Here is a 14,231-nt window from a genome sequence, read left to right as displayed (position 1 = left end):
AACAATCCAAGTATATTATAGATGGGAATTATATTAAAATTGAGCCCTAGTTCAACAATAAATACAAGTAGTTTGGTTTAGCCCTAACTGAGAGTAAAAAGGAGATAAGGAGAGTGGTGCTAAGATCATTTGGACTGATGCAATGATGTTACAGTGAGAAGACTGAAACACAAAGTTGTTACCATTTCACTACATTTATTTTTTTAAATCTTATACTTAAAGTAAATGTTTTCATTTAACAACTTTAGTGTATCTAATTATTTCAGAAACAAAATATAACAACATTCTGATGAGAAAGCAAACACTGTCACAAAAGTGTTATTTGGTTAGTATAATTGAATATATTGCTAGTAAGATAAAGATATAATATACTAATTGAACATTTTTAGTAAATCTTAATGTCCATAAAAAAAAACAACAACAGTTACAAGTATGTATAATTACAGCAAGCCCGTCTTCTGCCTGGTTAAGCAATGTTTTCCCTTACCTGTGGCAAACTCCACCTGGACCTCCCTTGTGAAGTTTCCTTTAGTCAAGGTGTAACCATTCATAGCTCCATCAATCTCTTGTGCAGTCGACCAATAGACAGGAGTCAACAGGGAGACCAAATGTTGAAGATACTTGGCTGTAAACATCAGAGCAAATAGATTCTTTTAAATAACAATATTATCAAAGAGCGAAGTGTAACAAGTTTGATGACTTTATAATTATGTCTCTACCAAACAAAACAAACTGATGAGATATGAACATACGAGATGTGAACATTTACATGCATTTCAGTGGATTTTGAATAGTTAAAATATGTAGGTCTTGGCATGTTAATAAAGGTCAAAGTATTTTAAGTAAATAAACATCTGTTAGTGCAGGGCTACTTGGTGTTTTTTCCTTTATGACAAAAAAGTTGAAAGCTCAAGTTGTAAAACTATAATGATCAAATCTCTAGATTCTAAATATAATTGAAATACTAATTATTAAAGTTTGTTTGTAAAAGTTTTACATGTTTCGGATGTTCCTTCAGAGTTGAAGATAGTTTACTTCCCAGTCCAAACCTCCCACAGGACGACGGGGGATGGGAGCGGGCAGGGTTTGAACCCAGGACCATCGATAAATCCAAATGACAGTCCAGCGCGCAAACCGCATGACCAGGCAGCCATCCATATGGTATATATTTAAAATGTAATAATGTTAAACCAATCCAATGAAATTTTGAAATACATTAGTATTAGCTAATTCCTCTTAATTATAGCAATACTTAAGGCTGATCTACCAAAAATCTAATTCCTTTGACTCTGTGACAGATAGAATGATAATTTGTACTTTATAATATTTATAACATTAGTTATCAGATGACCTGATGTATTAGTTTTAGAACAGTCAGCAAGTTAGTATGCAGTTGACTAAGCTACAGAGCCACTGAGTTAGCAAACAGCAGAAATATTGTAACACATCATTAAATATGATGAAAACTACAAAGATCGATGTAAACAAAATTAAAAAAAAAAAACAACTAATAAAAGTTGAATTTATCAACCTATAAAACAGGAAAACTAACAACAAAGTACATTGGAAATCACTTATTAATGAATGCTAATGTTAAAAAAGATATACATAATATAAAATACTTTTTTAAAGGAGGCCTGTAAATTATGTTAAGAATTTCATTACCTGTCAACATTGTTTCATCAGCCTAGACCTAAATAACTTTTGATTTGAAGTTCTAGAGAAATTCTAAAAACAATTTACTATATATTATTTATTAACTTTGTTGCCATTAGAAAAACAAGCAAAGAGAAAAAAAAGGGAAATATCTTATTTTGTATAAATTTAAATTAAAATCATAACAAATAGGAGGACTTTGTCTTACCTGCCAATGGTGGAATATTTCCAACAGTAGCTTCTACTCTGGTCATACCATTCTCTGATGGAATTATATTAGCTGAGATAATAGCATCAGCTATGTCCACATTGTTGATGTATCCTATCAAATTGCCATATGCTTTACGAGGCAGAACTGAAACACATATATTTTTATTCAGTCAAGAAAAACAAAAAAAAAACAAGTTCTCAAGGATGGTTTGTGTCCAAACTAATTTGGTCCAAGTGTAAACTTACAATGAGTTCTCAAACAAAGTTTATCAAAATACAATATTATGAATACTAATCTAAGCAATACTCTCAAGTGAAGTATTGCAACTCTTGTTCATAGACCCAAGATATTCAGAAGCCATCTTTATCTTGCCTTTACTTATGCCTATCCCTGTTTTAGTCATACATGTTAATTAGATACTATGAGAGTCATTAGTTTCCCTGGCTGATTCAGCTTGAATACACACCTCTTTGTACACTAAAATCTGATAGCTTTAATTTTGTGCTCTCTTGTTGACAGTATAAGATAAGCTTTGCTTATTAATGTGCTCTCTTTTTTGACAGTATAAGATAAGCTTATCAATATTTTAGTGTTTGTCTTTAAGCTACTTCAGTGCAACATTGTTTTCATTTGGAGAGCATTCATTCTTATGTATTTGTAGGGAGTCAGCTTGGGTCCAGTTGTTATTGTGCCAATTCTGGCCAAGCCATTTTAAACCAGTGCAGGTTGCTGTACCAGTGCATGCTGTACCCTGTCACCCTTTGATCTGTAATAGCCAATAGTGATGTTGGCTGTCTACTTGTGGACAATATTCTATCTGTGGCTAATCAGTGTGGCATAACTTGAAGGTGAAGATATAAATTCTACTATTGGTCTAACTAATGTAAGATAGTATTTTAGTTTTAAGCTCTTGTTTGATTTGTAAACATTGCTTTGAATAAACCCAAATGTTACTACTATAAATTAAGGGTCATTGTAAACTTACCAAAACAAGATCCTAGATTACAGTCCATTATCTGTGACGTGTCTCCCCAGCACCTTCGTCCACCAAATGATGGCTGGATACACTCTCTAGTTCTTTTCTTCTCGCCAAGTCCACATGTGCTGGAACAGGCTGACCAATCTGACCACTCAGAGAACTTGCCATCAACTAGAGATATTATTCAAGTCTTACATACAAGTTTAAGAAAATCTAGACTTAAAAAAAAAAAGTTGTTCATAAGTATGCCAAGCTTCATTGAAGTTAATAGATGTGCATAGAGTAACAAGTGAGACAATTTAATCAAGTTCCATGGTTTGACTATATACATAAATTGTATGTGTGGTGGTATTTGCAAGGAATTTTGAAAAGAGAGTTTGCAGTGAATACAGTACCTGGACATCCCTGTGTGTTACAATACTCCATCTCTTCTCCACTTCCTGCACAAGGCTGACCACTCCCACTGGGTGCTGGGTTGCTACATGTTCTGACTCTCTTTCTTTGTCCACCTCCACAAGTTAAAGTACATTCTCCCCACACACTCCAAGGTGCCCAGTTGCCATGGACTAGACAGAATGAAAGCACACACAAATGTTCAGGAAGGCAGAGATAACAAGGAAATGTGAACATATCAATGGCAGGTAGCAACATCCTTTAGTCAAGACTTAAGTGTCAATAATATTATATATTATGATATTAATACACTTCTTAAATTCAATAGTGAGGACTCTACTAATTAAATCAAAACCCACAAGCACAAAGTATGGTGAGATTTATGTGAATCAAGGTCATAAGACACTTTTCAAGGCCTCAAAGTAGGCCATTTTAACTGCCTTGCTAAAAGGTTAGACTCATGAATTAAAATCATAATATATGCTTATTAAAGAAGTTAAAACAGAAAGCTATATCATGGGAAGCTAAACAGAGAGTAGGGTCATTTTATTTTAATAGTAAAAAAAAGGTGTAAAAATCACATGATCATTTTCTTTATGTTATAAACAGTGAAGATAATGTGTGGATAAAAAAAATATGTCAATGATAAGGATGAAATGAATATTAGTATATGGGTGTGTTTTAGTTAGTCTGAATGGTTCCGTTACCAGGACACAATTCTATGACACAATTGGTGTTCTCTACACTGGGACCAATACAATCTCTGCCACCATTTTCTGGTCGAGGATTGTCACAAGTCCTTCTCCTAGTTTTACTCCCCTTTCCACAGCTTGTGCTGCAAGCTCCCCATTCAGTCCAGGGGGAGTACTCACCATGTACTGAAAGTATTACAGTAGGTAGTTCTTAGCTCCCCTGATGCTTTTTTAAAAATTAATTATAGATCAATAATATTTAAGTAATGTTAGACATCATAAAAACTTTCTTTTTAGTAAACAAATGTAATAAATCTATCTATGTTCTTCCTGGGGTTTTAGATATCTTTTATTGCAGGAAGAGTGTCAAAACTGTCAGGTTCACACATTCCCATAGTTAGCAACAGGAGTGTAATGTGTCCAGATATGTTTGTACTGCCATGATATATAGTTTTTAAAATATTGTATTTGCTTCTTCTTTTTTAATATATGTCAAGTTTATAAATGATAGTGTTTAGTCTTTGTATATTTTTTTTTTATTAAACTGAAATTTTTTGTAGGTAAAGATTTTGGTGATAAATATCTATATTATATAATAATTAAAACATATTAATAATCCAAACTAAAATTTCATAATAAACAATGTATAGGTTAGATCCAGAAAATAAAAAAAAAGTATTTAATAAAGAGAAATAGATTAAAAAAATACTAACCTACCACATTAAGGAATGTTTCCACAAATGTTTTACCCAATGGATTGCTAGCAAAGCATCTGTAGATACCAGCATCTGTCTGTTGTGTGGCTATGATTCTGTCAAAAAGGAGAAAGAATTTTTTAAAAACAATTCATAAAACCATACACACCATGTAAACAAACACTATTCTTTTGTATTTTACTGTGCAAGAATGTATTATTGATTTTATTATGGAGAAAGATTTCTACAATGATAAAAGAATTAGACTGAATCATTGCCTGATTGATAGATTAGGTAGGTCTAGACCAAACAAACCAGAAAAACATTAAAAGTTGTCAAAGTTTAATTATTTTTGAGTTTATTGTTTTAAATTAATGATTAACTTTGAGTTCAACTACTTTATACTTAGTTCAAACTTAGTTCTAGTTTAATGTTTAAAATTGAGTGTAGTACCCATCACTAACGAGATATAGTTATATACTTGTAATTTGTGTAACAAAAGGTCATAAGATGTGACCTTTAGATAGTGTCAACATGTTGTCTTTATGAGGTCACCAGTCTATATATAAACTCAATGTGATGGACTAAACAAACAAGAGGAGGGAGGAGATAGACCCGCCCTACTAAACTGGTTGGTACTACAGTGTACTTTTTACAATCTGGTCAACTATTCTGCAGTGATATCTGGCTGGAGATGAGATAGTAAAAAAAAAAGCTGGATATTCAGCTAGAGCATGAGTTAATTAAGCTCCAGTACAAACCTAATATATTTATTTATAAACAAATTGATGTTGCGGACAGGGGTGCCAGCATGCTATGCACAATCAGTTGCTTTGAGAAGGTCACCCGCATATTACGGGCTACCTGCATGCTGGATTTTTATAATAGTATGTTCCTGAATGTTTTTTATCATGCCTCATCAACCATAATCAATGCCAGAATGCTATGGGCCATCAGTTCATTCAAAAAAATATAAAGATATTGTTTTTATTTTAGTTTCTGGGTGATAGTAAAAAAAAAAATTAGTATAAAATGGTTGTGAGTGACAGTAAGAGGGAATCGTAGTGTTTTTTTTAGATTGAAGACGAAATACTTCTAAGTTCTACAAAAAACTGTATTCCCCACAGAGTAATAAGCCAGTAACCTCAAAGTGTTATTGGCCATGACTGTGATCCTCCCACCAGAAACTATTTCCTGTGTTTCCTTCCACCAGTACATTGTTGGTCTTGGCACACCCTCAGCAGTACAGTCAAAGCTGACAGTATCACCAATCTCCACTAGGGCGGTACTGGGCTCAACTCTAAACTTTGGTTCAGCTACAGTCAGATGAGAGAAGATTAGTTTCTGTTTAGTGGAACACTAAGTGAACACGTTCATGAATGATGATGTTAAGTAGAACACATTTATGATGACACTAAATTTGTCTATTTTTATAAACTAACTTTATAAAGCAGTGGACCTCTAACTTAAATAGTATCTTAGATCAGTGGAACTCTAGCCTAAGTAATACCTTAGATCAGCTATTGGCATATGGGCTTCTAACTATCCAGCTAAAAAATGTATTTGTGCTCCTAATTCATATATGCTATTCTTTCTTTCCCACCTTAGCCTAGGCAGAAATTAATGAAATTTTGCTTTGTTGATATATTATGGACCAAAACAAAAACATTTCTTTATCTAAATCTTTTGATATACTTTAATAATAATAAATAATTTACATTAACTTACACTTGATTGTAACAATGGATTGGGCCTCTGATGTGCCAGCATCATTGACTGCTATACACTTATAGTTTCCTGCATCTGATGCCTGTGCAAAGATAGAAAATTTATCTAAGTAAGTCATATGACCCTCTGACACTTTATCTGATTAATTCATGACTCTCACCTGGGATCTTTGGTTTAAGAATAAAGCATTAAATTTTTTTTTTTTTTTAAAGTAACTTAAAATTGCACCCTAACTTTACTTTAGACAGCTATCACTAAAAATTGAAAAACATCCCTTACTGTAGCATCATAAATTATAAGAGATCCATTTCCCAACTTCTGTATCCTGTCTCCAAGATCTACAGGTCGACTATTTTTGGTCCACAGTATCTCAGGAGGTGGGTCACCACCAACAGAACAGTCCAGCACAACTTTTTCAGCTATCTTCACAGCCCAATCAGATGGTGGCACAATCACTCTAGGCGGAACTTTCAAAACACATTAATTAAACAAATTAACATATGTAATGAAAAGTATATATATATATATATATATATGTGACATTTATAATTTATACATATTTTCAGGAGGAAAATAATCAATATTTCTGATCTATTAAAATATTACAAATGAATGGGAAATATTTAAAAGTCCAATGCATTTCATTTTATATAACTGTTCAAACTATAAGACTCAATAAAGTTGGAAAACCATTATAGTTGTTTGTATCCTTTGATAGATAATGAAGTCAAAACCATGTTAATTGGGGAGAACACACTAAATATGAGAAGCTGAACTGAAGTCCCACATATTTTTTTTTTAATAGTTATCATAGACACTTGGTATTTATTACAATTTAAATTGCAGCTCTATTTATTAACAAATATTTAATATTAAATTTTATTATATTGAAATAAAACAGCTTAGAGATTATTCTGGGAGGGAACAAAATAATTCAGGAAAATTTTTATTAGGTTGTGGGGTTATAAAAAAAAGGCATTAGAAATGAAAAAGATACAAATTGTGTTTTCATCTGTCTCTCTCAGGACAGGAATTAGAGAATGCCAACAATATTAGGACTCTAAAATTGCCTGGGGGAGAGGAAATCTACAAGAACTATATTTTATAATTATTACAGAATATGAAAAAAAAACTTTAAAGCTAACAAGGAAAACAAAGAATAGAATAAAAAGTCAAGTAAAAATGCAGTTAACTGGTACTCTCCTTTCAGATATAGGCCTACAAATGGCTCTTAAACATGTTTACAGTTTCCTTATGTTCCACCTTTAATAATGAGCCAAGTGCTATCTGAAATTACCATTCCTATAGTTACACAATTTGAAAAAGATCATCTTAGATATACCTTTAACAATGATTCGAGCACTGGCTGTGACTTGTTGGTTATCAGCTGGGTTGGTGGCAATACAAGTGTACTCTCCAGCGTCTTCCTTCACCACATTTCTGACTGTTATTGTGCTGACACCATTGATACTGGCAGGGGCTAAATGGTAAGAAAACAACAACAACTTTAAGTCTAGTAGTTGATAGTTGCTAAGGACATAATTGAAACAAATAAAAAAACAACAACAGAAAGCATTGCTCCCATCTCAGGAATTACATTTTACATAGAAGTTCTTGTCATACATGGATCCAAGCCATATGCAAATTACACTATTAAAAGCTACTTTAAAAAAATGCTTCAACACTTCAACCCTATTGCAGGGCCTTATTTCGAAATGGATTGCATGGGCCCAGTCTGGGTAGAAATAAGGATACTAAGGGAAAATTAAGATTTTGTAAAAGACAGTACATTTGTTTTACACTTTTTATTCAATGAAAGTTGACAATTCCCCCCCCCCTTTTTTTTTACCACGAGTAGGATCGCATCGCCATATTGAATGACACCCTAAAATGACCATTCTGTCTATTTTCCGGAGAGTTTTAAGGAGATTTTTAATAATTTTAGTAAATTACCAGGACTTTTTCCTATATTTTGCAATTTTCTGAGATTTCAAGGAGCTCCTAGAAAATTGCGAGAACCCTGTTCTAAGTTATAATGGAATTGCTTGTTAATTAAGTTCTGTCAATGGTAATTACAATAAGTTTCTATCAAGTCATTTTATTACTGACTGTCAATAATAGTTTCCAGTACCTGAATAGAGTAAATACCTGAAATTGGTCTCCCATTGAGCTGCCAAGTGATGACTGGAGTAGGGACACCCTTAGCTGCGCACTTCAACTGGAAGTTACTGTTAATTGTCATCTCTCGGTCTTTAGGAGTGGTCACAAACACAGGCGGAACTAAACACAGATAGAAACATAAAAGTAACATAAGAATTGTTACTCTTCCCCCTTAGCTCCACAAAACAACAAGAGTTATCCTTTTAATAGATGTAAAGTTTTAGTTCATTGTGAAACAAGTCCAGATGAAAACATTGTTGGTTAATGAATGGAATATTTCAGTTCATTCTACAAACAAAAAGAAACTATTCCTAACTACCTTTAACTCTTAACAGTCTACTCTGTGAGTCAGTACCAACATCACTCTCTGCTGTGCATGTGTATTCACCAGTATCATCTCCCTTTAGGTCAGAAAAAAAAAAGTATTTAGCCAATAAGTGTAACAGTTGATGTAAAATGAGCTCTACTGGCCACTTGTGCTTCGATAATATTTTGACATTGGTGTACTTAAAATAAATTGTTGAATGGTTAACTCTTTCAGTGCGGCATTACCCTCACTGAGTAACTTTGCTAGAGCTGGTCAGTGTGGCGTTACTCTCAGCTTGGTATATAATAGTTATTTCACTATGTTTTTTATGTTAAACTTTTTATTTCTCACTCTTTTTTTAATTTTCCGGATATGAGAGTGATTGTTCTTTGTTTTGGTAGTAAATTGTAAGCAGTACAAACACATTTAAAAAAACAAAAGACCACATTGTGTCAGTGGTTCCTCTTTTTAGTTTATTTGCCGGGACCCAAAAAATATAAATAATACAATTTCTTAGTGCATTTGTTCTTCTTATATGAAATTTGAAGTGATAAAATGTGTTTTGTTTTGTGATTTTTCAACATTTATGGATTTAATTTTTAATAGAAACGTTAAATCTTTCAGCATATTGATTTTTTAATGAATTTTTAATATATTTCCCTTTTCCATGGTAAGTTTAAAATTAATTAAAAATTATTTTTTTTTGTATAATTTATTTTATTTATTATACTTTAGTAGCCCATTCATTTTCCTAACCAAATATGTTAGATTATTTAATAAAATAAAAAAGTTATGTTGGTTTTAATAACTCTATCCCCCTTGAAAATATGTGGTCATCCCGGAAAACTCCACTTTTTTCTATCAAAATAATTCGCACTGAAAGAGTTAAGAGAAATGTTGCATGAAAAATATTTAGAATGAGTACAAATGAACTCTAGGTGGATGAATAATTCTAGAAAGAGTCTGAGGTTTATAGCTATTTATTATATTTAGAATGAAGGTATAATGACTATTGTCCCTTGTACATAAGAAGTTATTTCTTGTAAGTAAATTGAGAGTGAACAGAGAATGGTCCAATTTTCATTCTATTATGCTACTAAATCATATGAAAATATTGCAGTACTGATATATTTTATAAACTTCATGTCCAAGAGGACAGAGTTTTACATACATAAATCATAATATTTTCTTTTAAGGATTATTTCAGCTAATATGAAATCAAACAATAATAAACAATGTAAATATGCCAATATAATTCAAGAGATGGGAACTCACAGTAATGCTTTCAATTGTCAAGCTGCCACTGGGCTCTACCCTTATTCTTGCTATGCGGGGGTCAATCCTGCGCCTATCTTTGGTCCATAAAATTGTGGGAACAGGAGAGCCACTGGCCTTACAAGGTAAAGTCACCCTTTCTCCAACAGAAACAATGTACTGACGAGTGGCAGCTTCAATAGTTGGAGGCACTACAAAGTTACAGAAGCACAGTAATTCATTGTAAATCAAGGTTTCAAAGATTCACTTTTGATATTTTTAAATTAATGCATCTTGAACTATTTATCACATTTGAATGTTATTAGTAATAGGATCAAAACATGAAATCACATAAACTAGATCAATATGGTTTACCTTGAACAGTTACCCTGAACATCTTGAAGGATTGCCCAGCATTGTTTTCAGCAACACATTTATACACACCAGCATCTTCAGATCTGTGGACACAGTTGTTTAAATATAAACAATGTTTTACAAATTAGTAAAGCAAATATGAACAACATACAAAAAAATATAGTATACTTCTGAATAGACTACCTGGTATGTGTAATGACTAGACCACCAGTAGGCATTGTGATGTAATGCAGTAGCCTCCCTTGGCTCTGTCTTTGATTGGTAGATGTCTGGATTTCCTTGCCATCTTTCTCCCAGAAAATCTTAGGCCTTGGTCGTCCATTAGCTTGGCATGGGAGAGTAACTGTTCTGTTCTGAAGCACTGTGAATTCTGTCTGAGATGCATAGATCTCTGGTGGCTCTAAACAAAAATGGTTTAGCAATATTTTGATAACTCATACCAACAAACCTCCAATATAAAAAGTGCTCTGTTAACTAAATGCAAATGCTATGAGAAGGAATTTATTTTAAATTTGTCAGACTGACTAAGTTGAATCAGTTTTCAAGTGTTTTTTTTGTCTCACCTAAAGTACAATGTAATCAATAAACTTTGATTGATGTACCATCGTATCAAACAGGATGTTATAAACAAATTGAGTCAAACCTATTTAGATAACAATATATCGAACATAAAGAAATAAATATTTACAATATTGTTGTTAAAGCCTACAAAAATGTCTGCCTGGTCATGTGGTATGCGCACTGGATTGTTGTATTGATGGCATTAGGCTAAACTCTCACTGCAGGAGGGTTTGGTTAAGATGTAATAATCTTTAATTCTGAAGACATCCAAAACATGTGAAACAAAACAAAGTAAAATGGAAATATCAACATGATAAGAAAATAAGTTGAAGTTGACTTTCCAATAACTTAAAGAGTTTGATACAAGTGAAGTTAAAACTAACAATGTTTAACTGCAAATACGAGTATAGAGCATAAGTAAGCATGAAATTCTGCCTTCTTCACATCAGCCTTTAAAGTCTTACCTAAAACTCTGAGTCTTATATCTTTACTGTCAGTGCCAGCACTGTTCATAGTAATGCAAGTGTAGACACCTGCATCTTTCCTATCTAACGAAGCTATGTATAGGGAGCCATTAGACAGTGTAGACATGCCTGGAAATATGCAGAATGAATATGTCTGAAACATTGGCAGCTATCTTAAAATAACATTTAAAAAAAAATGAAATAAGCAATATTTTCACTTTGAATTTGTAGCTACTTGTGTCAATTTTGTTTTTAGAGTTGTCTATGCCTAAGTTTGAACTTGTGTATAAACAATTTTAAAACAAGATTTAAAAGGCAGTTCATGTCAATCTGAAACCGACAATTTGGGCTAGGTGTAAATTTAACTGACAAACAGAGCTTCATACAAGTTTGTGTAACATAAACCTCCTTTATATTTGTTTTTAAATTTTGTCATAGCATTAGATTAATCCAATAGATTTTATTCTAACAACTACTAATCCTAAGCTTTCTAGATGAGTTATAGTTTTGTTGTTTTAGAAAAATAAATTTCCTTTGAGGTGCAGAACCAAACAAATCAAATTTTAAGAGAGTATATGCATTAAAAGTTTGGAGACGCATTAAAAGTTTGGAGACGCATTAAAAGTTTGGAGACACATTAAAAGTTTGGAGACGCATTAAAAGTTTGGAGACACATTAAAAGTTAGGAGACACATTAAAAGTTTGGAGACACATTAAAAGTTTGGAGAGTTTGAAAGTGAACTACTACTACTATCAAAATGAATGCAATCCATTCAGTATAAGATAGGATCTTAGGATTTTGAAGGTTGATCTCTTCTCAACTTCTTTTTCATATTACAATTTCTTTTTTTAATATTTCAAAAATAAAAGCAAACGAATACACTTACGGACATCAGAATCAAGCTGTTTTCTGTTCTTAAGCCAATAGGTAGTAGGTGCTGGGAAACCTTCCACTTCACAAGTTAGAATGACTGTCTCACGTTCTGATGCTCGAATGTTTAGATTGGTGCGGCTTAATATCTTGGCAGGAACTGGAGCATATCAAATTCAAAATATAATTAAATTAGGGTTGGCATGGAAATGACAGAATGAGCTTTAATTTATAAGGTTTTATTTTTTTAAATCTATCTTATACTAGGATTAGATATTCAAAAAAAATTAATTAACTTGAAATGCTTACAAATGTATCTGATGTATTTGGTCTCACTGCATATTGAATATTTTATAAGTGAACTAAATGCAAAGAGAAATCTCATTTTATTAAATGTTAGCAAATGACTTTAAAATCAACAAGTCAGTTGATAAGGTCCAGGACACAGTGTGTGAACAACTTACTCTGCACTTGTAACTGAATACTTCTTGTGGCACTGCCTGCAGCATTAGTAGCTGTACATTGGTAAACACCATTGTCCTCAAGTCTCACCAGCATGAACTCCAGGGAACCAGTGGGCAGTATCCTGTGTCTCAAGCTAGTTGATGGGAATGCCTGACCATTCTTTGTCCAAGTGACCACTGGAGTTGGCTGGCCACTGGTTTCACAGTGAAGCAATATCGGATCATTGAATTTCCCCGCCACCTCTGTAGGACCTTCCTCAATATCAGGAGGAACTGAGGACAGTTGTTAGTTTTATTATCTTTTTCTCATTAAGGCAGTGTTAAATATTAAAGCTTTCACTACAATGTCTGATCCACTAAAGTGGGAACCCTATAATAGCCAGGTAAATAAATGTAGATAAAATCTAACCCATGATAGAGACAACAAAATGTAGTCTGTCCTCTCCGGCATCATTCTTGGCCAGACAAGAGTAGTCACCAAAGTCTAAAAGTTGAGCTGAGATAATGACCAGTTGTCTGCTCATGTCCTGAGTATACAGTAATGAAACATTCAACTAGTCTTCATTATTAAATGCATGAACTTTTTGAGTCTCTTTCAAGAGAGGGGGAGGAAAGGAATTAGTGTCACTAAACAGATATTGGACAGTAATTAAAACAAACACCAATATTATTGTCATATTATCAAGTTACAGTAACTACCTGTATACGAATGTTAGGCATGCCGTATGGAGGTATGGGAGTATTTTTTCTGAACCAGGTAACTGTAGGTGTTGGTACACCCTCAGCAGGACAGTTGAGTATAACTTCCTGATTCACAATGACTGGCACATCTACTCTCTTTCCTGATCCATTGATCTTAGCTGGCTCTGTGCAAGAAGGAATATTATATTATATATACTATATAAATATGAAGAAATAGAAAAAAAGATAATATATAAGAAATATTAAACAAAAAGTCCCAATATATAAAAGATTAAGCAGTACCATAAACTTCCAAGTCAAAATATTTCTCAGCAAACCCAGCCTGGTTCTCAGCATGACACGTGTACCTGGCTCTGTCTACAGGATGGGCATCAACTATTTGCAGTGTGGTATCATTGTCAAGTATCTAGAGTTCAGAGACAAGATCAAGTTTGTCAGTTAAACATAGTCTGATATTTTGCAATATATATATATATGATATACTTACACTAAGCATATAAAGCTATATACAACACCTGCTTGTGTCCATTTTTCTCCTCTAGAATGACTGCTCCATCTTTCAGCCACAGTATAGACGGCTCTGGTAGTCCAGTCACAGAACATCTCATTGAGATAGACTGGCCCTCAACAACATGAAGTTTGTCAGGAGTTGGTTTACCAATAGATGGAGGAACTGTAGGGTGAAGGTTGAGAATTTAATCAGCTTGTTTGAAATAAGA

At 33.1% G+C, this 14,231-nt stretch overlaps 1 protein-coding gene across 3 annotated transcripts in view; it reads right to left on the bottom strand.

Moving 5' to 3' along the window:
* The window catches only part of LOC106065426 (hemicentin-1-like), a 93,221-nt gene that overhangs the window by 12,574 nt on the left and 66,416 nt on the right, over positions 1–14,231 (bottom strand). For 2 of the 3 annotated variants that reach the window (XM_056039861.1, XM_056039863.1), the window contains exons 37-58: positions 14,028–14,185; positions 13,795–13,918; positions 13,510–13,676; positions 13,220–13,337; positions 12,811–13,083; positions 12,363–12,506; positions 11,476–11,604; positions 10,634–10,850; positions 10,451–10,533; positions 10,097–10,287; positions 8,834–8,915; positions 8,503–8,634; positions 7,697–7,834; positions 6,634–6,821; positions 6,355–6,436; positions 5,771–5,942; positions 4,645–4,742; positions 3,947–4,117; positions 3,242–3,412; positions 2,853–3,017; positions 1,865–2,011; positions 488–625 (exon numbers count right to left, since the gene is read on the bottom strand). In XM_056039861.1, coding sequence (XP_055895836.1) covers positions 488–625; positions 1,865–2,011; positions 2,853–3,017; positions 3,242–3,412; positions 3,947–4,117; positions 4,645–4,742; positions 5,771–5,942; positions 6,355–6,436; positions 6,634–6,821; positions 7,697–7,834; positions 8,503–8,634; positions 8,834–8,915; positions 10,097–10,287; positions 10,451–10,533; positions 10,634–10,850; positions 11,476–11,604; positions 12,363–12,506; positions 12,811–13,083; positions 13,220–13,337; positions 13,510–13,676; positions 13,795–13,918; positions 14,028–14,185 — 3,288 coding nt within the window. The remainder of the gene's footprint in view (positions 1–487; positions 626–1,864; positions 2,012–2,852; positions 3,018–3,241; positions 3,413–3,946; positions 4,118–4,644; positions 4,743–5,770; positions 5,943–6,354; positions 6,437–6,633; positions 6,822–7,696; positions 7,835–8,502; positions 8,635–8,833; positions 8,916–10,096; positions 10,288–10,450; positions 10,534–10,633; positions 10,851–11,475; positions 11,605–12,362; positions 12,507–12,810; positions 13,084–13,219; positions 13,338–13,509; positions 13,677–13,794; positions 13,919–14,027; positions 14,186–14,231) is intronic. The other variant, XM_056039862.1, reaches the window with a different exon arrangement.

Source organism: Biomphalaria glabrata, chromosome 9 (assembly GCF_947242115.1).
Source record: "Biomphalaria glabrata chromosome 9, xgBioGlab47.1, whole genome shotgun sequence".
Taxonomy (NCBI): Eukaryota; Metazoa; Mollusca; class Gastropoda; family Planorbidae; genus Biomphalaria; species Biomphalaria glabrata.
This window is presented reverse-complemented; position numbering and strand designations above follow the sequence as displayed.